A 21,937-nucleotide genomic window follows, 5' to 3' on the forward strand; every position below is an offset into this window, starting at 1 on the left:
CAAGACTGAATAAAAAACACTGATAAAACAGATAGTTTGAAGGCTTAACGCTGTGATCTCCAGTCTTGAGGTCTCCTGATGACAAATTGATATTTTTCATGTTAAGTCCATATGTTGGTCCACGCATGTCAGAAATTAATCTGACACTGAAGACTGCATTAGGATTTGGACCTGATGCATATCTTGCAGGAGAGGGTGGTTTTAATGTTGCTGCTGGTTGCAGTCGGCAGTCAAAAGATAAACTGTGGGTCATGGTCTGATACCAATTAAGTTACTTAGCTAGCAGTAACGATTAATGCAGGACTTTACAGTACAAACACAAAGCTAGTTGAGTCTGGACTATTTTTTATGTGGACCTACATGTGTCTTTAATAAAGTTAAATGTATGAATTAATAAATTATTTGTCGCAAATTGTCTAACACATTAAATGGAAGATGGTAGGAGGCACAAAATCAACACAACTATACGGAACTAAGTCAGTATAGCTGTCACAGTTACGTGATGCCTCAAACAGCACTGTTTGAATGAGAGAGACACTGCTGTGATTGGTTGTCAGGGTTAGGGTAGGGTAGGTTGAGTTATACACCTGAACCAATCCAATATTAAATAATTTGTCTATTGACCTCCAAGCATTTCATTACTTCAACTCCTTGTGTCATGCTCACAAGATGAAGTGTTCTACATCAAAGCAACAATGTTGGCTCATAAAGTCAGCATGCAACTTTTTTTCTACTGTTCAGTCTGTCAAAACATGCAGGTAGATTATGTTTGATAAAAGGGTCTACGCTCAAATTTTAAATTTGGTGTAAAGATTGTCAGAATTTCAACAGCACTGATATTGTGATTAGCCTAATTCCTATTATTTGTATTTGTTATGTGGAAGTAGAATAAAAAAACAATGAAACATGGATGCTGATACAATATAAAAAAAATAGTTAACATCACAATAATTACACATTATGAATATGTCTTTCATCAAGCTTCCTAAATCATTATCTTAAAGAGCCTTAACATCAGGTTTTCAATTAGCTGTTTATTACCATTCGCTGATACAAAATAGTTTTGTTATTACCAGCTAAGGTGGTTAATTAATTGGCGACCAAACCAACAACAGCTATTAAACAATGCTTCACACTCACCTTTCACTTTGTGATAGACTCCCTGCACGGGGTCAACAGTCACCACGCAGGGCCACCATGGTCTTCGGCTGAACTTTGCCCAGACAACTTCGCCCTCAACAAACTTCACAGGTGGCAAAGACTTTTTCTTCAGGTTATTCTGCTGCTGCAGGACAACGAGGAGCGCAGAAAACGTTTTGCTTTTTTCAAAAAAGAATTTAAATGGCAAAACAAAATTTGAACTTTTGTTAGTGTGATGTCGGCCTCGTTCTAGTTCTTGTACAAACACAAAACTGTGAGAGGAAGTTGGATTACGTTTTCTGTTCAGCCCGTGAAGGCCCAAAGTTTTTGGTTTCTGATTCGTCAAGTGACCCGTTTCAGACCACAATCGAAACCCCAGTCCAAAAATATCTCAATCTGCACTAGTAGCTGTTACAACCTTTGTGAGGTTTCATGAACCTTTCATGAACTGACATATCGCTACAGTTGCATGTACTGTGTTTATGCAGGTTGCTCTGTGAGCTCAATGATCTAAATAACCTGCTTCACAATGTCACTTAGATAATCAGGGGCTCAAGGAGTTGTGTGCAACTGTGCAAAAAAGCTAAATGTTAGTGGATGTTTTCACTCATATTGTTCTTTTCTTTTTGTCTCACTTAACATACCTGTGCCATTTGTCACACCGTCATCCTGTCAAGTACAAGAGGGCTATGACTTGGACTTTTTAACAATTTTATGCACTTTTCTGTGAGCCTGCGCCTTCGCAGAGTCTCCTGCAGGATTTGCTCAAAGATCATAGAACATTGGTGACGTAAAACATACAGAAAATAAATGTGAATAGTTTAGCAATAAAAAATCCCAAGTGACAGCATCCAGCTATTATCACTAAGCATGAGATTTACTATATTCATGGCTTTCATGACTTTTGCAGTTTACAAAAAAATTGTTAATGTATAACTGTCACACACAGTGAGTGTTTAATAGACTAAAAATGAAAGACTTCTACAGCCCACCCACCAACTGGAAGTGTGTTTTTTTCCCCCTCTTAATTAAATGCATTGTTTCTAAGCAACATGTGCTGTCCAGTCGGGTTATTTTGATCTTTTTTTTCCTACCTTCGCAAGCACAACAGCTGTGATGTCATCTAGGTTAAATGATTAGGTCTTGAAAGTGGTTTTAAGATTGCACCAGTGTGTTTGCTGTGGGAAACAGTTTGTGATCTCCACCTCAGCCAACATTCGTTTACATTCTTTAAAACAACTGCGATAAACATTATGCCGAATCATCTCTTTGAGGCTCCGGTTAGAATCTAATGCAAATTGATAACTACCATTTACTTCCTTTAATACCGACAAAAAACACAAATGTGATGTCTGGAGTTTCTGAAGGTTTTTTTTAGGGTTTTTTTGTATGCAGATTTCAATGCAACCGAGGGAGTTACAACTTTGAAAAAGTAGTGTTGTTTATACCATACATTTTGATCAAAGAAGATTATTATTTTACTTGCCTCAACAGGCATTTTGTATTACAGCCACCGCTGCACCTGGAAGTGCAGACTATCAAGATAAGCAAGCCAAATCAGTTAGATCAGTTAGCAATATACATACATAGTCCCTTTCATCTCATGCAGAAAGTGACATAGCTTCTAAAGGAGGTTTATGTTTTACTTTAGTTCTCTGTAAAACCAAGAAAACCACAATCATTAATGATAGTGACAGTTGTGGAGTCATGTTGCTGTCAGTGTCAACCCAATACTGCCAGGACTAGTCTTGCTATGTCATGTGAGATCCATGTCATGTCCTGGACCATAGTCAGTCTTGTGCTTTCAGTGTATCTTATGTCTTTATACCCAAGAAAGAAAGCAGCTAGTTTATCACACATTTAAGGTGATGAAAAACTCAGTTATTTTTACTTAGAATGGAAGAGGGTAAACTTGCCACTGAATGCCTGAAAGGACTGTCTTCAAACAGGAAGAGCTCGGAGTCACTCTCCCACTCATCTTCCGAGCCATCCCAGTATCTCCTGCGCTGACCTGAGGACTGGGAGCGTGTGACCACCTTGGCTGATGACAGCACAGTGTCCTTGGAGTCCAAACTAATATTTCTGGGAGAGGACTGAGTGACATCCCCTATACTCTCATGCTTATCCCGTGTTCCTCCAACTGGGGACACAGTTCGACGCTCCTCATCGTTGTCTTCATCCTCAAACAAAGAGGACTCAAAATGGAGTAAGCCGTTTGCAAAGGGGCTATTGCTGTCAAGAGAAAAGGCTGGGCTGGGCGGGCCTGAGAAACAACCATCTGTCTTTTTCTCTGAAGAAACAGAATCATTACAATTTGCAGGTGTGTCTCTCCTTCCACTCTGGGCCGCTTGTTGCTTCCGTCCAGAAGGAGAGTTAGCAAACCTCCCCTCTCTGCTTGTAATATGGGAGGCAGAATAATCCCTGCAATCAGCCCAGGAGTCCTTCTCCACCTTCCCCCTCTCCTTCTTACATGACGCCCATTCCCAGCTCCTCCCTGGCTCCCTCACTGGCAGGACCAGGTCAGGCTGGCTCACCATAGTGGTGAGATGCTGCAGCCTCTTGAGAGGAATGTAGGAAGAGGACGAGGATGGTGAGGAGGAGTGGTCTCTTTGTGTGAACCCATATACTGTTGTATGTTTGAGGGAAGAGGCCGCAGCAGACATGGTTAGGCTGATCGTGTGGTCATGCTGTCTGGAGGGACTGGAGGGAGCTGGTAGGTCACGGACAGGGGTCAAAGGGCAGCCAGACCGATGAGTCTTCTTTCTAGGGCCTGTGCAAGGTCCACTCATGCTGGCATGACTCCTCCCTGAAACACAAAGAAATGATGATCAGCAAACACACCACATTTCAGACACGAAAAAACTAAATCATGGAAGTGTAGGTAACGCTTGTCATACCAAATATGACATAAATGCGTATAACTTACAACTAAAACCCTGTAATAATATCAATAATAGTCCTATAAGAAATTAAAAGCTCCACGTTCATTCAGTAGGATGCCACGAAATTGCTGCAGCTTATCTACAGTTTCCCAAGCAGCCGGTAAAATGATCTATTTCAAAGTGACAGGAACAACAGCCTAAAGTGATGTCAAAATATAAACGTAAACAAACTCACTGACGTCGCGCGACTCGTTCTAACGTGACATTTTGGCCGAAAACACCGCAGCCGAGCTGTAAATCCTCTTACAAATGCTATCGCGATATGATGAAAATGACATCAAACGCGATAAGGTCAGCCAGTAAACTCGCTCACATCAACACAGAACATACACCCGATATAGCCAGTCGCACGATTATAGCGCATCATATTAAATACACCCCACGCGCGAACACGCCGGCGCCGAGACACGAGCAAGAATTAAAATGGACCCTGTCGTGCACGTGCGTGTCTAACCGCGCGTGTGCGTGAGAGTGTATATAGATGTGTGAAGGGCCGTATGTGAGTGATGTGTGGGGTCTGTGTGTGGCATGCAGTGGCTAAATGATTGCTGAGGACAGAGACACAAACGCCACGCACAGCATGAAAAGGCGACGACCCACAACAAGTTCATGTACGCACACTGACAGACACACACTGTCACACATACACACACACACACACTTCTACAGGCTTCCCACCCGACAGATGCGGGCTATGTGCATCAAACAACAAAATCACGGAGAAAACGCCACATGACACGGGATCTGCCGCGAGAATCTTACCATTCCAATGTGGCCCACCGCAAAAATAACCCTCAACCTGCTCATTTTGGCGTTTAAATGTACCAATTTCCAATTTTTTGAAAGCGGATGAGGGGAGTCCCAGCGGCAACACTACTAGGCCTGGATCCTCTCCCCCCACCCCCCCCCTCCACCACTTCCCTCCTCCTCTCTACATCCGCTAAAGCCTGGTCCAGCGGCCCCTGAAAAAAATCAGCCGTGTTGTGCTCCTCCAGCGACACTCCCCCTTTTGCTTTATGATAACTACAACTTTATAATTCCCCGTCTATGGATGGATGCATGCTCTGCTGGCTATTTCCTGCCTGCAGACTCAGCCTGCCCCTTGAAAGTCAGTCTCTCTGCTGTGCGCACTGCCAGTCGTCACCACTGCCTCCCTCCCCAGCCGGTCCACAGCGTGGAGCACAGAAGGGGCCGTAAATCTCTTTCTGATAGAAAAAAAAAACCTGAGCTGACAGCCGCCAAAACACACCGGACGACCACACGTCACATCTAAAAAAAAAAGAAAAAACAAGAAAAGAAATGAAAAAAATACAAACGCCCCGCCCCTTTTCTTAATTATAAGCATCAATTATTAAACTAAACCAGGCTGCCATCACCAGTGACATGTCATATGTCAAACTTGTGGGCAACAACTGGCAGCTTCCTCCTCACCAACACCATGCCGAGACGCACACATGCGTCAGGAGATAGGACGAGAGAATAAAATAATTGAGATCATCCAGAAATGCCTTCCACTTCCACCTCGCATGAGAAGCAGTGAAATGGTGCAGCAGTCTACCCGGAAAAACAGATGGTTTCCTTTCTTGAGACGAGTTCTTGTGTTGGCTCTGGCTGCACACCCGGTCTTCAAAATGGAGTCCTCCAGCCTTAGAGGAGAGGGGGGAAAAACAGGCCACAAAGTGTTAATATATGTTCGATATAAAGTTCACCTAGCCACGAAGAAACTGAACCACAAAGCGCACCTCCCTTGTGCTCTGAAGCAGTTTCTGGAAGCTGCTCTGAGTCTTGCCACGACAGGAACATTTTCTATACATGTTATGCCTCCCAAAGTCACTGTCTTATGATCGTTATGCCACGACAGGAGGGGGGACTGAGACACTCTTAGATTGTGGTGTGTGTATGTGTGCCAAACGCACGTCTGACAACAAAAAAACACAACATGTAATTGCACTTTAACCGTCGACCGAGCTCGTGAAGTTACAGTTTTTGTGCATGTCAAGAGAAAACCCACGGCTTGCTTTCCTTCTCTGAAACACGGAGTGTTGAGAGCTGGAAAACAACTGCAGCTCTCGGCCGGTGAGACTCAGCTGAGAGATTTCTGCTCTGGTCTGTTAGATTTCCATTGCAACGAAAACTCCAGATTTGAGGATTTTGAGGCGACATGTCATTGAGGACAGAGAGGGTGGACTGTTTCAAGTATAAAAATACCTCACATACACCCACACACACATACACACACCAATCCAGTCACGGGGTGGCGATGTGGGAAACGGCGCTTAATGACCGACATGGCCGCAAAAAGGCAAAGCCTCCTCTCCTTCCGAAAGGACTGAGCGAATTCATTTTTGAATTGTCATCTAAAAGCACTATATTCCTCGATGGGGTCACTGTTGAGCCCATTGAGAATTAAAATAACAACCGTGCATATTTTACGTTTTATGCGGTCACACACACACACTTAACAACAGCTCCCCACTCTCCTCTTGAAGGAAGAAAGCCTAAGGATTTTGGTCTTAGATTTTCAACTACGACCTGAGCAGGAGGAGTTTGTGGGTAAAAAATAAAGATTTATGAGGAAAGGCAAGAGAGACAGGCGGGGAGTGAGACAGGCAGACAGGACAGGGCCTGCTGCGGGTGTGCGCAGCGCAGAACAGCGCCGCACGTCGGCAGCGCCCGGCAGCTTTCAGTCAGCAAGTTTACTCTTGCCTGGCTCCATTTACGGGCAGCTTCCACCTGCCGGACGTTCCGCTGCTTACCAAGCCTTTCATGACATAGTCTGGATGTGAACATTTGATGCTCTCATAACGAGAATCAGTGACTGTAGTATTCATTTAACATTCTCGTTTTCGAGAAGAAATGTCAGTTATAACGATCATGCTATCTCATAAGGTCAAAAAGGAATTTTAAATGACAGAATTATGAAGCGATGCATTAATATACAAAGCTGGCAATCAATTCGAGGGGAAATCTAAAGTAAATACTCATTTTAAAGGCTGAAAAAACAACCCTGTCTCTTTGTTTCAGACTGCTCCTGAACATGACTCATTCAATAGCTCAACTCATTCACACAGGAGAAATATTCAACTGTTTAGATCAATTAACTGAAAAAAGAAGTGAGCTATTAACGTGTCTTTACTATTTAATATCAATTTCAGAAAATCTTGTAGGCATTATTAAAACGACATTCATGCAACATATTCTTCTTCATGGAAGCCATTTTACTGGTTTCCTCATTAACATGTCAACACCTGTAAATTCAACTGGTCAAAATTAAACATTGTCCATTACTGCTTGGCTTTAGACATTAAGGTCAGTTGGTTAGGATTGAGGGATCAAATCTACTTATTAAAACATTTTTTTAATAAATTAAATCAAGACTGTAGAGCTAACGTAACTGAAATACCATTGAATCGCTAAAAGAATCAGAGCTTCAGAATGTCCATAAATTGTTATTTTGCTGGTAGTTCCGAGGAAACTTAAGGAAAAATTAAATACAAAAACGACTGTTGAGCAGTTTTTAAAATATGTGCCTCATTTTTCTTTGTAAATCAGGTTTAAAACAGAAAGGTCCAGTTAGATGTACTGATATTCTCAATACTTAGAGTGCTTTTTTTTCAAACTAAAAGTAGTGTGCACCTCTCTAAACGAGCATGTTGATGAGCAAGAAAATAAGCAAACTCTAGCGAATCCTGAAAGATGTTAACTTGTAACCCTACAAGAGCTAATAACGCTCTCTCCTGGACTTTCATGATACGGGATGTTAGTGCAACTGATCTGTTATGTTGGGCATGGATGGATGGGATTTTCTTTAGCCCCGAGAAAAGGCAGGGTGTCTTCTGCAGCACCTGAAATTTCTCCTGATTGGGGCTAAGCTTGAACATAAGAAGTAGAGATCCACTTGGTTATTCCATACAGGCCATCGGAACCCTGGGGCTCATATCGTCTGAAATTGCAGCCTTGTTCCAGTTCAGTTACTCCAGCTTTCTCGTCACCTGACGACTGTAGACGGACAGGCTGGAGGTTGAGGCATGCCCACTTCATTGGCTCTGTCCAGACTTTCATTTGTCAAGAACCCCTTCCCTAAGAGCTTGTGATTTTTTTTACAGCCCGATTTTTCCTATAAAAACAAATCGATCTTTCTTTGTAAATCAGGTTTAAAACAGAAAGGTCCAGTTAGATGTACTGATATTCTCAATACTTAGAGTGCTTTTTTTTCAAACTAAAAGTAGTGTGCACCTCTCCAAACGAGCATGTTGAAGGAGTTATGCACTTAGTACTGATCTTCAGTCTATTATCAGTTTCCACCATGTTAAACTTTTCAGAGCTATTTACTTGTACTTCACTGATGTTCAGTTGCGTCAGAAGATTGTCTTTCCAGAACACTGGAATGGAGGTTGTCCCTTTGTCAGCTAAGATGTAGGGTTTCCAGGTTTCCATGACAACAGCCGCATGAGGTTCTGTAGTGTAGCGGTTATCACGTCTGCTTTACACGCAGAAAGTCTTGGGTTCAACCCCCAGCAGAACCAAGCTTCAGGACTCCTTCACATGTAGCTGGAGTCTAAAAGCAGTGGCTTAATTCCTTTCTCTTATATAACTGAGGTTTACAGGTTACATAGAAATGGAGAGGGTACAGTGCCCTGGGGTGCTCCTCTGCTGCTGACCACTCTCTCAAACACACATCCCTTGAGTGTGACATACTCTGCTCTGTTTGTCAGGTAGTCACTATCTAGGCCATTCTGGAGGTATCCACCATCATTTTAGAGAGCTTCTCACATATCGGTGTAACTTGAATTGTATCAAAAGCACTAGAGAAATCAAAGAAAAAGATCCTCACCGTGTTGCTTGTTTTTTGGAGATGGGAGTGGGCTCACTGAAGCAAGTAGAAGCACGCAGAAAGTCCTGGGTTCAACCCCCAGCGGAACCAAGCTTCAGGACTCCTTCACATGTAGCTGGAGTCTAAAAGCAGTGGCTTAATACCTTTCTCTTATATAACTGAGGTTTACAGGTTACATAGAAATGGAGAGGGTACATTGCCCTGGGGTGCTCCTCTGCTGCTGACCACTCTCTCAAACACACATCCCTTGAGTGTGACATACTCTGCTCTGTTTGTCAGGTAGTCACTATCTAGGCCATTCTGGAGGTATCCACCATCATCTTAGAGAGCTTCTCACATATCGGTGTAACTTGAATTGTATCAAAAGCACTAGAGAAATCAAAGAAAAAGATCCTCACGTGCTGCTTGTTTTTTGGAGTGGGCTCAATGAAGCAGGTGGATGATGGCATCTTTTACACCAACAGCAAGAAAATAAGCAAACTCTAGCGAATCCTGAAAGATGTTAACTTCTAACCCTACAAGAGCTAATAACGCTCTCTCCTGGACTTTCATGATACGGGATGTTAGTGCAACTGATCTGTTATGTTGGGCATGGATGGATGGGATTTTCTTTAGCCCCGAGAAAAGGCAGGGTGTCTTCTGCAGCACCTGAAATTTCTACTGATTGGGGCTAAGCTTGAACATAAGAAGTAGAGATCCACTTGGTTATTCCATACAGGCCATCGGAACCCTGGGGCTCATATCGTCTGAAATTGCAGCCTTGTTCCAGTTCAGTTACTCCAGCTTTCTCGTCACCTGACGACTGTAGACGGACAGGCTGGAGGTTGAGGCATGCCCACTTCATTGGCTCTGTCCAGACTTTCATTTGTCAAGAACCCCTTCCCTAAGAGCTTGTGATTTTTTTTACAGCCCGATTTTTCCTATAAAAACAAATCGATCTTTCTTTGTAAATCAGGTTTAAAACAGAAAGGTCCAGTTAGATGTACTGATATTCTCAATACTTAGAGTGCTTTTTTTCAAACTAAAAGTAGTGTGCACCTCTCCAAATGAGCATGGTGAAGGAGTTATGCACTTAGTACTGATCTTCAGTCTATTATCAGTTTCCACCATGTTAAACTTTTCAGAGCTATTTACTTGTACTTCACTGATGTTCAGTTGCGTCAGAAGATTGTCTTTCCAGAACACTGGAATGGAGGTTGTCCCTTTGTCAGCTAAGATGTAGAGTTTCAAGGTTTCCATGACAACAGCCGCAAGAGGTTCTGTAGTGTAGCGGTTATCATGTCTGCTTTACACGCAGAAAGTCCTGGGTTCAACCCCCAGCAGAACCAAGCTTCAGGACTCCTTCACATGTAGCTGGAGTCTAAAAGCAGTGGCTTAATTCCATTCTCTTATATAACTGAGGTTTACAGGTTACATAGAAATGGAGAGGGTACAGTGCCCTGGGGTGCTCCTCTGCTGCTGACCACTCTCTCAAACACACATCCCTTGAGTGTGACATACTCTGCTCTGTTTGTCAGGTACTCACTATCTAGGCCATTCTGGAGGTATCCACCATCATTTTAGAGAGCTTCTCACATATCGGTGTAACTTGAATTGTATCAAAAGCACTAGAGAAATCAAAGAAAAAGATCCTCACCGTGTTGCTTGTTTTTTGGAGATGGGAGTGGGCTCACTGAAGCAAGTAGATGATGGCATCTTTTACACCAACAGCAAGAAAATAAGCAAACTCTAGCGAATCCTGAAAGATGTTAACTTGTAACCCTACAAGAGCTAATAACGCTCTCTCCTGGACTTTCATGATACGGGATGTTAGTGCAACTGATCTGTTATGTTGGGCATGGATGGATGGGATTTTCTTTAGCCCCGAGAAAAGGCAGGGTGTCTTCTGCAGCACCTGAAATTTCTCCTGATTGGGGCTAAGCTTGAACATAAGAAGTAGAGATCCACTTGGTTATTCCATACAGGCCATCGGAACCCTGGGGCTCATATCGTCTGAAATTGCAGCCTTGTTCCAGTTCAGTTACTCCAGCTTTCTCGTCACCTGACGACTGTAGACGGACAGGCTGGAGGTTGAGGCATGCCCACTTCATTGGCTCTGTCCAGACTTTCATTTGTCAAGAACCCCTTCCCTAAGAGCTTGTGATTTTTTTTACAGCCCGATTTTTCCTATAAAAACAAATCGATCTTTCTTTGTAAATCAGGTTTAAAACAGAAAGGTCCAGTTAGATGTACTGATATTCTCAATACTTAGAGTGCTTTTTTTTCAAACTAAAAGTAGTGTGCACCTCTCCAAACGAGCATGTTGAAGGAGTTATGCACTTAGTACTGATCTTCAGTCTATTATCAGTTTCCACCATGTTAAACTTTTCAGAGCTATTTACTTGTACTTCACTGATGTTCAGTTGCGTCAGAAGATTGTCTTTCCAGAACACTGGAATGGAGGTTGTCCCTTTGTCAGCTAAGATGTAGGGTTTCCAGGTTTCCATGACAACAGCCGCATGAGGTTCTGTAGTGTAGCGGTTATCACGTCTGCTTTACACGCAGAAAGTCCTGGGTTCAACCCCCAGCAGAACCAAGCTTCAGGACTCCTTCACATGTAGCTGGAGTCTAAAAGCAGTGGCTTAATTCCTTTCTCTTATATAACTGAGGTTTACAGGTTACATAGAAATGGAGAGGGTACAGTGCCCTGGGGTCCTCCTCTGCTGCTGACCACTCTCTCAAACACACATCCCTTGAGTGTGACATACTCTGCTCTGTTTGTCAGGTAGTCACTATCTAGGCCATTCTGGAGGTATCCACCATCATTTTAGAGAGCTTCTCACATATCGGTGTAACTTGAATTGTATCAAAAGCACTAGAGAAATCAAAGAAAAAGATCCTCACGTGCTGCTTGTTTTTTGGAGTGGGCTCAATGAAGCAGGTGGATGATGGCATCTTTTACACCAACAGCAAGAAAATAAGCAAACTCTAGCGAATCCTGAAAGATGTTAACTTGTAACCCTACAAGAGCTAATAACGCTCTCTCCTGGACTTTCATGATACGGGATGTTAGTGCAACTGATCTGTTATGTTGGGCATGGATGGATGGGATTTTCTTTAGCCCCGAGAAAAGGCAGGGTGTCTTCTGCAGCACCTGAAATTTCTCCTGATTGGGGCTAAGCTTGAACATAAGAAGTAGAGATCCACTTGGTTATTCCATACAGGCCATCGGAACCCTGGGGCTCATATCGTCTGAAATTGCAGCCTTGTTCCAGTTCAGTTACTCCAGCTTTCTCGTCACCTGACGACTGTAGACGGACAGGCTGGAGGTTGAGGCATGCCCACTTCATTGGTTCTGTCCAGACTTTCATTTGTCAAGAACCCCTTCCCTAAGAGCTTGTGATTTTTTTTACAGCCCGATTTTTCCTATAAAAACAAATCGATCATTCTTTGTAAATCAGGTTTAAAACAGAAAGGTCCAGTTAGATGTACTGATATTCTTAATACTTAGAGTGCTTTTTTTCAAACTAAAAGTAGTGTGCACCTCTCCAAATGAGCATGGTGAAGGAGTTATGCACTTAGTACTGATCTTCAGTCTATTATCAGTTTCCACCATGTTAAACTTTTCAGAGCTATTTACTTGTACTTCACTGATGTTCAGTTGCGTCAGAAGATTGTCTTTCCAGAACACTGGAATGGAGGTTGTCCCTTTGTCAGCTAAGATGTAGAGTTTCCAGGTTTCCATGACAACAGCCGCAAGAGGTTCTGTAGTGTAGCGGTTATCACGTCTGCTTTACACGCAGAAAGTCCTGGGTTCAACCCCCAGCAGAACCAAGCTTCAGGACTCCTTCACATGTAGCTGGAGTCTAAAAGCAGTGGCTTAATACCTTTCTCTTATATAACTGAGGTTTACAGGTTACATAGAAATGGAGAGGGTACAGTGCCCTGGGGTGCTCCTCTGCTGCTGACCACTCTCTCAAACACACATCCCTTGAGTGTGACATACTCTGCTCTGTTTGTCAGGTACTCACTATCTAGGCCATTCTGGAGGTATCCACCATCATTTTAGAGAGCTTCTCACATATCGGTGTAACTTGAATTGTATCAAAAGCACTAGAGAAATCAAAGAAAAAGATCCTCACCGTGCTGCTTGTTTTTTGGAGATGGGAGTGGGCTCACTGAAGCAAGTAGAAGCACGCAGAAAGTCCTGGGTTCAACCCCCAGCGGAACCAAGCTTCAGGACTCCTTCACATGTAGCTGGAGTCTAAAAGCAGTGGCTTAATACCTTTCTCTTATATAACTGAGGTTTACAGGTTACATAGAAATGGAGAGGGTACATTGCCCTGGGGTGCTCCTCTGCTGCTGACCACTCTCTCAAACACACATCCCTTGAGTGTGACATACTCTGCTCTGTTTGTCAGGTAGTCACTATCTAGGCCATTCTGGAGGTATCCACCATCATCTTAGAGAGCTTCTCACATATCGGTGTAACTTGAATTGTATCAAAAGCACTAGAGAAATCAAAGAAAAAGATCCTCACGTGCTGCTTGTTTTTTGGAGTGGGCTCAATGAAGCAGGTGGATGATGGCATCTTTTACACCAACAGCAAGAAAATAAGCAAACTCTAGCGAATCCTGAAAGATGTTAACTTGTAACCCTACAAGAGCTAATAACGCTCTCTCCTGGACTTTCATGATACGGGATGTTAGTGCAACTGATCTGTTATGTTGGGCATGGATGGATGGGATTTTCTTTAGCCCCGAGAAAAGGCAGGGTGTCTTCTGCAGCACCTGAAATTTCTCCTGATTGGGGCTAAGCTTGAACATAAGAAGTAGAGATCCACTTGGTTATTCCATACAGGCCATCGGAACCCTGGGGCTCATATCGTCTGAAATTGCAGCCTTGTTCCAGTTCAGTTACTCCAGCTTTCTCGTCACCTGACGACTGTAGACAGACAGGCTGGAGGTTGAGGCATGCCCACTTCATTGGCTCTGTCCAGACTTTCATTTGTCAAGAACCCCTTCCCTAAGAGCTTGTGATTTTTTTTACAGCCCGATTTTTCCTATAAAAACAAATCGATCTTTCTTTGTAAATCAGGTTTAAAACAGAAAGGTCCAGTTAGATGTACTGATATTCTTAATACTTAGAGTGCTTTTTTTCAAACTAAAAGTAGTGTGCACCTCTCCAAATGAGCATGGTGAAGGAGTTATGCACTTAGTACTGATCTTCAGTCTATTATCAGTTTCCACCATGTTAAACTTTTCAGAGCTATTTACTTGTACTTCACTGATGTTCAGTTGCGTCAGAAGATTGTCTTTCCAGAACACTGGAATGGAGGTTGTCCCTTTGTCAGCTAAGATGTAGAGTTTCCAGGTTTCCATGACAACAGCCGCAAGAGGTTCTGTAGTGTAGCGGTTATCACGTCTGCTTTACACGCAGAAAGTCCTGGGTTCAACCCCCAGCAGAACCAAGCTTCAGGACTCCTTCACATGTAGCTGGAGTCTAAAAGCAGTGGCTTAATACCTTTCTGTTATATAACTGAGGTTTACAGGTTACATAGAAATGGAGAGGGTACAGTGCCCTGGGGTGCTCCTCTGCTGCTGACCACTCTCTCAAACACACATCCCTTGAGTGTGACATACTCTGCTCTGTTTGTCAGGTACTCACTATCTAGGCCATTCTGGAGGTATCCACCATCATTTTAGAGAGCTTCTCACATATCGGTGTAACTTGAATTGTATCAAAAGCACTAGAGAAATCAAAGAAAAAGATCCTCACCGTGTTGCTTGTTTTTTGGAGATGGGAGTGGGCTCACTGAAGCAAGTAGATGATGGCATCTTTTACACCAACAGCAAGAAAATAAGCAAACTCTAGCGAATCCTGAAAGATGTTAACTTGTAACCCTACAAGAGCTAATAACGCTCTCTCCTGGACTTTCATGATACGGGATGTTAGTGCAACTGATCTGTTATGTTGGGCATGGATGGATGGGATTTTCTTTAGCCCCGAGAAAAGGCAGGGTGTCTTCTGCAGCACCTGAAATTTCTCCTGATTGGGGCTAAGCTTGAACATAAGAAGTAGAGATCCACTTGGTTATTCCATACAGGCCATCGGAACCCTGGGGCTCATATCGTCTGAAATTGCAGCCTTGTTCCAGTTCAGTTACTCCAGCTTTCTCGTCACCTGACGACTGTAGACGGACAGGCTGGAGGTTGAGGCATGCCCACTTCATTGGCTCTGTCCAGACTTTCATTTGTCAAGAACCCCTTCCCTAAGAGCTTGTGATTTTTTTTACAGCCCGATTTTTCCTATAAAAACAAATCGATCTTTCTTTGTAAATCAGGTTTAAAACAGAAAGGTCCAGTTAGATGTACTGATATTCTCAATACTTAGAGTGCTTTTTTTTCAAACTAAAAGTAGTGTGCACCTCTCCAAACGAGCATGTTGAAGGAGTTATGCACTTAGTACTGATCATCAGTCTATTATCAGTTTCCACCATGTTAAACTTTTCAGAGCTATTTACTTGTACTTCACTGATGTTCAGTTGCGTCAGAAGATTGTCTTTCCAGAACACTGGAATGGAGGTTGTCCCTTTGTCAGCTAAGATGTAGGGTTTCCAGGTTTCCATGACAACAGCCGCATGAGGTTCTGTAGTGTAGCGGTTATCACGTCTGCTTTACACGCAGAAAGTCCTGGGTTCAACCCCCAGCAGAACCAAGCTTCAGGACTCCTTCACATGTAGCTGGAGTCTAAAAGCAGTGGCTTAATTCCTTTCTCTTATATAACTGAGGTTTACAGGTTACATAGAAATGGAGAGGGTACAGTGCCCTGGGGTGCTCCTCTGCTGCTGACCACTCTCTCAAACACACATCCCTTGAGTGTGACATACTCTGCTCTGTTTGTCAGGTAGTCACTATCTAGGCCATTCTGGAGGTATCCACCATCATTTTAGAGAGCTTCTCACATATCGGTGTAACTTGAATTGTATCAAAAGCACTAGAGAAATCAAAGAAAAAGATCCTCACCGTGTTGCTTGTTTTTTGGAGATGGGAGTGGGCTCACTGAAGCAAGTAGATGATGGCATCTTTTACACCAACAGCAAGAAAATAAGCAAACTCTAGCGAATCCTGAAAGATGTTAACTTGTAACCCTACAAGAGCTAATAACGCTCTCTCCTGGACTTTCATGATACGGGATGTTAGTGCAACTGATCTGTTATGTTGGGCATGGATGGATGGGATTTTCTTTAGCCCCGAGAAAAGGCAGGGTGTCTTCTGCAGCACCTGAAATTTCTCCTGATTGGGGCTAAGCTTGAACATAAGAAGTAGAGATCCACTTGGTTATTCCATACAGGCCATCGGAACCCTGGGGCTCATATCGTCTGAAATTGCAGCCTTGTTCCAGTTCAGTTACTCCAGCTTTCTCGTCACCTGACGACTGTAGACGGACAGGCTGGAGGTTGAGGCATGCCCACTTCATTGGCTCTGTCCAGACTTTCATTTGTCAAGAACCCCTTCCCTAAGAGCTTGTGATTTTTTTTACAGCCCGATTTTTCCTATAAAAACAAATCGATCTTTCTTTGTAAATCAGGTTTAAAACAGAAAGGTCCAGTTAGATGTACTGATATTCTCAATACTTAGAGTGCTTTTTTTCAAACTAAAAGTAGTGTGCACCTCTCCAAATGAGCATGGTGAAGGAGTTATGCACTTAGTACTGATCTTCAGTCTATTATCAGTTTCCACCATGTTAAACTTTTCAGAGCTATTTACTTGTACTTCACTGATGTTCAGTTGCGTCAGAAGATTGTCTTTCCAGAACACTGGAATGGAGGTTGTCCCTTTGTCAGCTAAGATGTAGAGTTTCCAGGTTTCCATGACAACAGCCGCAAGAGGTTCTGTAGTGTAACGGTTATCACGTCTGCTTTACACGCAGAAAGTCCTGGGTTCAACCCCCAGCAGAACCAAGCTTCAGGACTCCTTCACATGTAGCTGGAGTCTAAAAGCAGTGGCTTAATTCCTTTCTCTTATATAACTGAGGTTTACAGGTTACATAGAAATGGAGAGGGTACAGTGCCCTGGGGTGCTCCTCTGCTGCTGACCACTCTCTCAAACACACATCCCTTGAGTGTGTTTGTCAGGTAGTCACTATCTAGGCCATTCTGGAGGTATCCACCATCATTTTAGAGAGCTTCTCACATATCGGTGTAACTTGAATTGTATCAAAAGCACTAGAGAAATCAAAGAAAAAGATCCTCACCGTGTTGCTTGTTTTTTGGAGATGGGAGTGGGCTCACTGAAGCAAGTAGATGATGGCATCTTTTACACCAACAGCAAGAAAATAAGCAAACTCTAGCGAATCCTGAAAGATGTTAACTTGTAACCCTACAAGAGCTAATAACGCTCTCTCCTGGACTTTCATGATACGGGATGTTAGTGCAACTGATCTGTTATGTTGGGCATGGATGGATGGGATTTTCTTTAGCCCCGAGAAAAGGCAGGGTGTCTTCTGCAGCACCTGAAATTTCTCCTGATTGGGGCTAAGCTTGAACATAAGAAGTAGAGATCCACTTGGTTATTCCATACAGGCCATCGGAACCCTGGGGCTCATATCGTCTGAAATTGCAGCCTTGTTCCAGTTCAGTTACTCCAGCTTTCTCGTCACCTGACGACTGTAGACGGACAGGCTGGAGGTTGAGGCATGCCCACTTCATTGGCTCTGTCCAGACTTTCATTTGTCAAGAACCCCTTCCCTAAGAGCTTGTGATTTTTTTTACAGCCCGATTTTTCCTATAAAAACAAATCGATCTTTCTTTGTAAATCAGGTTTAAAACAGAAAGGTCCAGTTAGATGTACTGATATTCTCAATACTTAGAGTGCTTTTTTTCAAACTAAAAGTAGTGTGCACCTCTCCAAATGAGCATGGTGAAGGAGTTATGCACTTAGTACTGATCTTCAGTCTATTATCAGTTTCCACCATGTTAAACTTTTCAGAGCTATTTACTTGTACTTCACTGATGTTCAGTTGCGTCAGAAGATTGTCTTTCCAGAACACTGGAATGGAGGTTGTCCCTTTGTCAGCTAAGATGTAGAGTTTCCAGGTTTCCATGACAACAGCCGCAAGAGGTTCTGTAGTGTAACGGTTATCACGTCTGCTTTACACGCAGAAAGTCCTGGGTTCAACCCCCAGCAGAACCAAGCTTCAGGACTCCTTCACATGTAGCTGGAGTCTAAAAGCAGTGGCTTAATTCCTTTCTCTTATATAACTGAGGTTTACAGGTTACATAGAAATGGAGAGGGTACAGTGCCCTGGGGTGCTCCTCTGCTGCTGACCACTCTCTCAAACACACATCCCTTGAGTGTGTTTGTCAGGTAGTCACTATCTAGGCCATTCTGGAGGTATCCACCATCATTTTAGAGAGCTTCTCACATATCGGTGTAACTTGAATTGTATCAAAAGCACTAGAGAAATCAAAGAAAAAGATCCTCACCGTGCTGCTTGTTTTTTGGAGATGGGAGTGGGCTCACTGAAGCAAGTAGATGATGGCATCTTTTACACCAACAGCAAGAAAATAAGCAAACTCTAGCGAATCCTGAAAGATGTTAACTTGTAACCCTACAAGAGCTAATAACGCTCTCTCCTGGACTTTCATGATACGGGATGTTAGTGCAACTGATCTGTTATGTTGGGCATGGATGGATGGGATTTTCTTTAGCCCCGAGAAAAGGCAGGGTGTCTTCTGCAGCACCTGAAATTTCTCCTGATTGGGGCTAAGCTTGAACATAAGAAGTAGAGATACAAGTGGTTATTCCATACAGGCCTTCGGAACCCTGGGGCTCATATCGTCTGAAATTGCAGCCTTGTTCCAGTTCAGTTACTCCAGCTTTCTCGTCACCTGACGACTGTAGACGGACAGGCTGGAGGTTGAGGCATGCCCACTTCATTGGCTCTGTCCAGACTTTCATTTGTCAAGAACCCCTTCCCTAAGAGCTTGTGATTTTTTTTACAGCCCGATTTTTCCTATAAAAACAAATCGACCTTTCTTTGTAAATCAGGTTTAAAACAGAAAGGTCCAGTTAGATGTACTGATATTCTCAATACTTAGAGTGCTTTTTTTTCAAACTAAAAGTAGTGTGCACCTCTCCAAACGAGCATGGTGAAGGAGTTATGCACTTAGTACTGATCTTCAGTCTATTATCAGTTTCCACCATGTTAAACTTTTCAGAGCTATTTACTTGTACTTCACTGATGTTCAGTTGCGTCAGAAGATTGTCTTTCCAGAACACTGGAATGGAGGTTGTCCCTTTGTCAGCTAAGATGTAGGGTTTCCAGGTTTCCATGACAACAGCCGCAAGAGGTTCTGTAGTGTAGCGGTTATCACGTCTGCTTTACACGCAGAAAGTCCTGGGTTCAACCCCCAGCGGAACCAACCTTCAGGACTCCTTCACATGTAGCTGGAGTCTAAAAGCAGTGGCTTAATACCTTTCTCTTATATAACTGAGGTTTACAGGTTACATAGAAATGGAGAGGGTACAGTGCCCTGGGGTGCTCCTCTGCTGCTGAACACTCTCTCAAACACACATCCCTTGAGTGTGACATACTCTGCTCTGTTTGTCAGGTAGTCACTATCTAGGCCATTCTGGAGGTATCCACCATCATTTTAGAGAGCTTCTCACATATCGGTGTAACTTGAATTGTATCAAAAGCACTAGAGAAATCAAAGAAAAAGATCCTCACCGTGCTGCTTGTTTTTTGGAGATGGGAGTGGGCTCACTGAAGCAAGTAGATGATGGCATCTTTTACACCAACAGCAAGAAAATAAGCAAACTCTAGCGAATCCTGAAAGATGTTAACTTGTAACCCTACAAGAGCTAATAACGCTCTCTCCTGGACTTTCATGATACGGGATGTTAGTGCAACTGATCTGTTATGTTGGGCATGGATGGATGGGATTTTCTTTAGCCCCGAGAAAAGGCAGGGTGTCTTCTGCAGCACCTGAAATTTCTCCTGATTGGGGCTAAGCTTGAACATAAGAAGTAGAGATCCACTTGGTTATTCCATACAGGCCATCGGAACCCTGGGGCTCATATCGTCTGAAATTGCAGCCTTGTTCCAGTTCAGTTACTCCAGCTTTCTCGTCACCTGACGACTGTAGACGGACAGGCTGGAGGTTGAGGCATGCCCACTTCATTGGCTCTGTCCAGACTTTCATTTGTCAAGAACCCCTTCCCTAAGAGCTTGTGATTTTTTTTACAGCCCGATTTTTCCTATAAAAACAAATCGATCTTTCTTTGTAAATCAGGTTTAAAACAGAAAGGTCCAGTTAGATGTACTGATATTCTCAATACTTAGAGTGCTTTTTTTTCAAACTAAAAGTAGTGTGCACCTCTCCAAACGAGCATGTTGAAGGAGTTATGCACTTAGTACTGATCATCAGTCTATTATCAGTTTCCACCATGTTAAACTTTTCAGAGCTATTTACTTGTACTTCACTGATGTTCAGTTGCGTCAGAAGATTGTCTTTCCAGAACACTGGAATGGAGGTTGTCCCTTTGTCAGCTAAGATGTAGGGTTTCCAGGTTTCCATGACAACAGCCGCATGAGGTTCTGTAGTGTAGCGGTTATCACGTCTGCTTTACACGCAGAAAGTCCTGGGTTCAACCCCCAGCAGAACCAAGCTTCAGGACTCCTTCACATGTAGCTGGAGTCTAAAAGCAGTGGCTTAATTCCATTCTCTTATATAACTGAGGTTTACAGGTTACATAGAAATGGAGAGGGTACAGTGCCCTGGGGTGCTCCTCTGCTGCTGACCACTCTCTCAAACACACATCCCTTGAGTGTGACATACTCTGCTCTGTTTGTCAGGTACTCACTATCTAGGCCGTTCTGGAGGTATCCACCATCATTTTAGAGAGCTTCTCACATATCGGTGTAACTTGAATTGTATCAAAAGCACTAGAGAAATCAAAGAAAAAGATCCTCACCGTGCTGCTTGTTTTTTGGAGATGGGAGTGGGCTCACTGAAGCAAGTAGAAGCACGCAGAAAGTCCTGGGTTCAACCCCCAGCGGAACCAAGCTTCAGGACTCCTTCACATGTAGCTGGAGTCTAAAAGCAGTGGCTTAATACCTTTCTCTTATATAACTGAGGTTTACAGGTTACATAGAAATGGAGAGGGTACATTGCCCTGGGGTGCTCCTCTGCTGCTGACCACTCTCTCAAACACACATCCCTTGAGTGTGACATACTCTGCTCTGTTTGTCAGGTAGTCACTATCTAGGCCATTCTGGAGGTATCCACCATCATCTTAGAGAGCTTCTCACATATCGGTGTAACTTGAATTGTATCAAAAGCACTAGAGAAATCAAAGAAAAAGATCCTCACGTGCTGCTTGTTTTTTAGAGTGGGCTCAATGAAGCAGGTGGATGATGGCATCTTTTACACCAACAGCAAGAAAATAAGCAAACTCTAGCGAATCCTGAAAGATGTTAACTTGTAACCCTACAAGAGCTAATAACGCTCTCTCCTGGACTTTCATGATACGGGATGTTAGTGCAACTGATCTGTTATGTTGGGCATGGATGGATGGGATTTTCTTTAGCCCCGAGAAAAGGCAGGGTGTCTTCTGCAGCACCTGAAATTTCTCCTGATTGGGGCTAAGCTTGAACATAAGAAGTAGAGATACAAGTGGTTATTCCATACAGGCCTTCGGAACCCTGGGGCTCATATCGTCTGAAATTGCAGCCTTGTTCCAGTTCAGTTACTCCAGCTTTCTCGTCACCTGACGACTGTAGACGGACAGGCTGGAGGTTGAGGCATGCCCACTTCATTGGCTCTGTCCAGACTTTCATTTGTCAAGAACCCCTTCCCTAAGAGCTTGTGATTTTTTTTACAGCCCGATTTTTCCTATAAAAACAAATCGACCTTTCTTTGTAAATCAGGTTTAAAACAGAAAGGTCCAGTTAGATGTACTGATATTCTCAATACTTAGAGTGCTTTTTTTTCAAACTAAAAGTAGTGTGCACCTCTCAAAACGAGCATGTTGAA

General features: G+C 43.2%; 1 protein-coding gene and 10 non-coding genes across 14 annotated transcripts in view; 10 read left to right on the top strand and 1 right to left on the bottom strand.

The window, feature by feature from the left end:
* The window catches only part of nsd1b (nuclear receptor binding SET domain protein 1b), a 34,333-nt gene extending 28,396 nt beyond the window's left edge, over window positions 1-5,937 (bottom strand). The window contains exons 1-4 of one of the 4 annotated variants that reach the window (XM_072375474.1): window positions 5,825-5,937; window positions 5,641-5,728; window positions 3,060-3,946; window positions 1,141-1,285 (exon numbers count right to left, since the gene is read on the bottom strand). In XM_072375474.1, coding sequence (XP_072231575.1) covers window positions 1,141-1,285; window positions 3,060-3,946; window positions 5,641-5,728; window positions 5,825-5,896 — 1,192 coding nt within the window. In that variant the 5' untranslated portion in view covers window positions 5,897-5,937. Of the gene's footprint in view, window positions 1-1,140; window positions 1,286-3,056; window positions 3,947-4,257; window positions 4,484-4,844; window positions 5,324-5,640; window positions 5,729-5,824 lie in introns of those variants that run through there. The other 3 variants (XM_072375473.1, XM_072375475.1, XM_072375476.1) reach the window with 3 other exon arrangements.
* Window positions 5,938-8,535: 2,598 nt separating this feature from the next.
* On the top strand, window positions 8,536-8,608 carry trnav-uac (transfer RNA valine (anticodon UAC)). Its single transcript has one exon. It is a non-coding gene; the product is annotated as a tRNA-Val (tRNA).
* Window positions 8,609-10,171: 1,563 nt separating this feature from the next.
* trnav-uac (transfer RNA valine (anticodon UAC)) lies at window positions 10,172-10,244 on the top strand. The gene has a single exon. It is a non-coding gene; the product is annotated as a tRNA-Val (tRNA).
* A 1,174-nt stretch (window positions 10,245-11,418) lies between these two features.
* Window positions 11,419-11,491, top strand: trnav-uac (transfer RNA valine (anticodon UAC)). The gene has a single exon. It is a non-coding gene; the product is annotated as a tRNA-Val (tRNA).
* Window positions 11,492-12,656: 1,165 nt separating this feature from the next.
* On the top strand, window positions 12,657-12,729 carry trnav-uac (transfer RNA valine (anticodon UAC)). The gene has a single exon. It is a non-coding gene; the product is annotated as a tRNA-Val (tRNA).
* Window positions 12,730-14,292: 1,563 nt separating this feature from the next.
* On the top strand, window positions 14,293-14,365 carry trnav-uac (transfer RNA valine (anticodon UAC)). Its single transcript has one exon. It is a non-coding gene; the product is annotated as a tRNA-Val (tRNA).
* Window positions 14,366-15,539: 1,174 nt separating this feature from the next.
* On the top strand, window positions 15,540-15,612 carry trnav-uac (transfer RNA valine (anticodon UAC)). Its single transcript has one exon. It is a non-coding gene; the product is annotated as a tRNA-Val (tRNA).
* Window positions 15,613-16,785: 1,173 nt separating this feature from the next.
* trnav-uac (transfer RNA valine (anticodon UAC)) lies at window positions 16,786-16,858 on the top strand. The gene has a single exon. It is a non-coding gene; the product is annotated as a tRNA-Val (tRNA).
* A 1,158-nt stretch (window positions 16,859-18,016) lies between these two features.
* Window positions 18,017-18,089, top strand: trnav-uac (transfer RNA valine (anticodon UAC)). Its single transcript has one exon. It is a non-coding gene; the product is annotated as a tRNA-Val (tRNA).
* Window positions 18,090-19,248: 1,159 nt separating this feature from the next.
* trnav-uac (transfer RNA valine (anticodon UAC)) lies at window positions 19,249-19,321 on the top strand. Its single transcript has one exon. It is a non-coding gene; the product is annotated as a tRNA-Val (tRNA).
* A 1,174-nt stretch (window positions 19,322-20,495) lies between these two features.
* On the top strand, window positions 20,496-20,568 carry trnav-uac (transfer RNA valine (anticodon UAC)). The gene has a single exon. It is a non-coding gene; the product is annotated as a tRNA-Val (tRNA).
* Window positions 20,569-21,937: the final 1,369 nt, after the last annotated feature.

The sequence above is a fragment of the Leuresthes tenuis genome, unplaced genomic scaffold (genome assembly GCF_036924035.1).
Source record: "Leuresthes tenuis unplaced genomic scaffold, fLeuTen1.0.hap1 SCAF_21, whole genome shotgun sequence".
Lineage (NCBI taxonomy): Eukaryota > Metazoa > Chordata > Actinopteri > Atheriniformes > Atherinopsidae > Leuresthes > Leuresthes tenuis.